The 1,123-nt window shown below is 69.3% G+C and overlaps 1 protein-coding gene across 1 annotated transcript; it reads left to right on the top strand.

Moving 5' to 3' along the window:
- Nucleotides 1–16: 16 nt before the first annotated feature.
- LOC120859709 (HTH-type transcriptional regulator CdhR-like) lies at nucleotides 17–910 on the top strand. Its single transcript, XM_040235709.1, has one exon. The coding sequence runs from the start codon at nucleotides 17–19 to the stop codon at nucleotides 908–910; it is 894 nt and encodes a 297-aa protein (XP_040091643.1).
- The last annotated feature ends 213 nt before the right edge of the window (nucleotides 911–1,123 follow it).

Here is a 1,123-nt window from a genome sequence, read left to right as displayed (position 1 = left end):
CTGTTCCAGCCTGAGCATGGCGCAGGATGCCTTCAGCCTCGCCAATCGCCTGGCGGATAAGCCGCGCTTTCATTTGCAGCGCTTCAGTCTCGATGGCCAGCCGGTGCACCAGGTTCAGGTCGACGGCGGCCTGGAGCTGGCGGAGCGGGCCGACCTGCTGATCCTGCCGGCCACCGGCAGCGCCATCTCCCGCACGCTGGAGGGCAACGCCGGCCTGTTGCCCTGGCTGGCGCGCCGTCAGCAGCTGGTGGCGAGCCTGTGCAGCAGCGCCTTTCTGCTGGCGGCAGCCGGGCTGCTCGATGGTCGCCAGGCCACCACCCACTGGGCTCTGGCCGAAACCTTCGCCCGGCATTTCCCGCGCGTGCACCTGCGCAGCGACCTGCTGCTGACCGAGGACGGTTCGCTGTTCTGCTCCGGCGGCGCCCAGGCGGGGCTCGACCTGTGCCTGCACCTGATCGCCCGGCATGGCGGCGAATGGCTGGCGCAGCAGGTCGCCAGTGCCATGGTGGTGGAACGCCAGCGCGGCCCGCAGTCACGCTTCGCGCCCCTGCTGCCCGCCAGCGATGGCAAGACTCTGGGGCCGCTGCTCGACTGGTTGCGCCGGCATCATGCCGAGCCCGTCGATCTCGCCGGCCTGGCTGAGCAGGCGCATTGCTCGCCGCGCACCCTGCTGCGCCGCTTCAAGGCCGCCACCGGACTGACGCCCAACGACTACCTGCAGCGTCTGCGCATCGCCAACGCGCAGCAGGCGCTGGCCCGCGGCAGCGATTCGCTGGAGCGGATCGCCGCCGCGGTCGGCTATGCCGATCGCGCTACCTTCGCCAAGCTGTTCAAGCAGTTGTGCGGCGAAACGCCCGGCGCCTTTCGCAAGCGCATGCAGGGCAACGGAACCGCGCCGCCGGCAGCGTAGGGTGCGCTGTGCGCGCCAACCTGGGGGCGTCGCTCATTCGAGGGCTACGGGTTTGCGGTGCGCGCGGCGCACCCTACTTCCAGGCGCATTTCGCGGCTATGAAAAAGGGAGCCCGAAGGCTCCCTTGTCATTTGACGCAACCGCCTCAGTGCAGGATCTGGCTGAGGAACAGCTTGGTGCGCTCGTTCTGCGGGTTGGTGAAGAAGGCGTTGG

Source organism: Oryx dammah, unplaced genomic scaffold, assembly GCF_014754425.2.
Source record: "Oryx dammah isolate SB20612 unplaced genomic scaffold, SCBI_Odam_1.1 HiC_scaffold_2471, whole genome shotgun sequence".
NCBI lineage: Eukaryota > Metazoa > Chordata > Mammalia > Artiodactyla > Bovidae > Oryx > Oryx dammah.
Note: the sequence above shows the minus strand (reverse complement) of the source record. Positions and strands in the feature narration are given on the sequence as shown.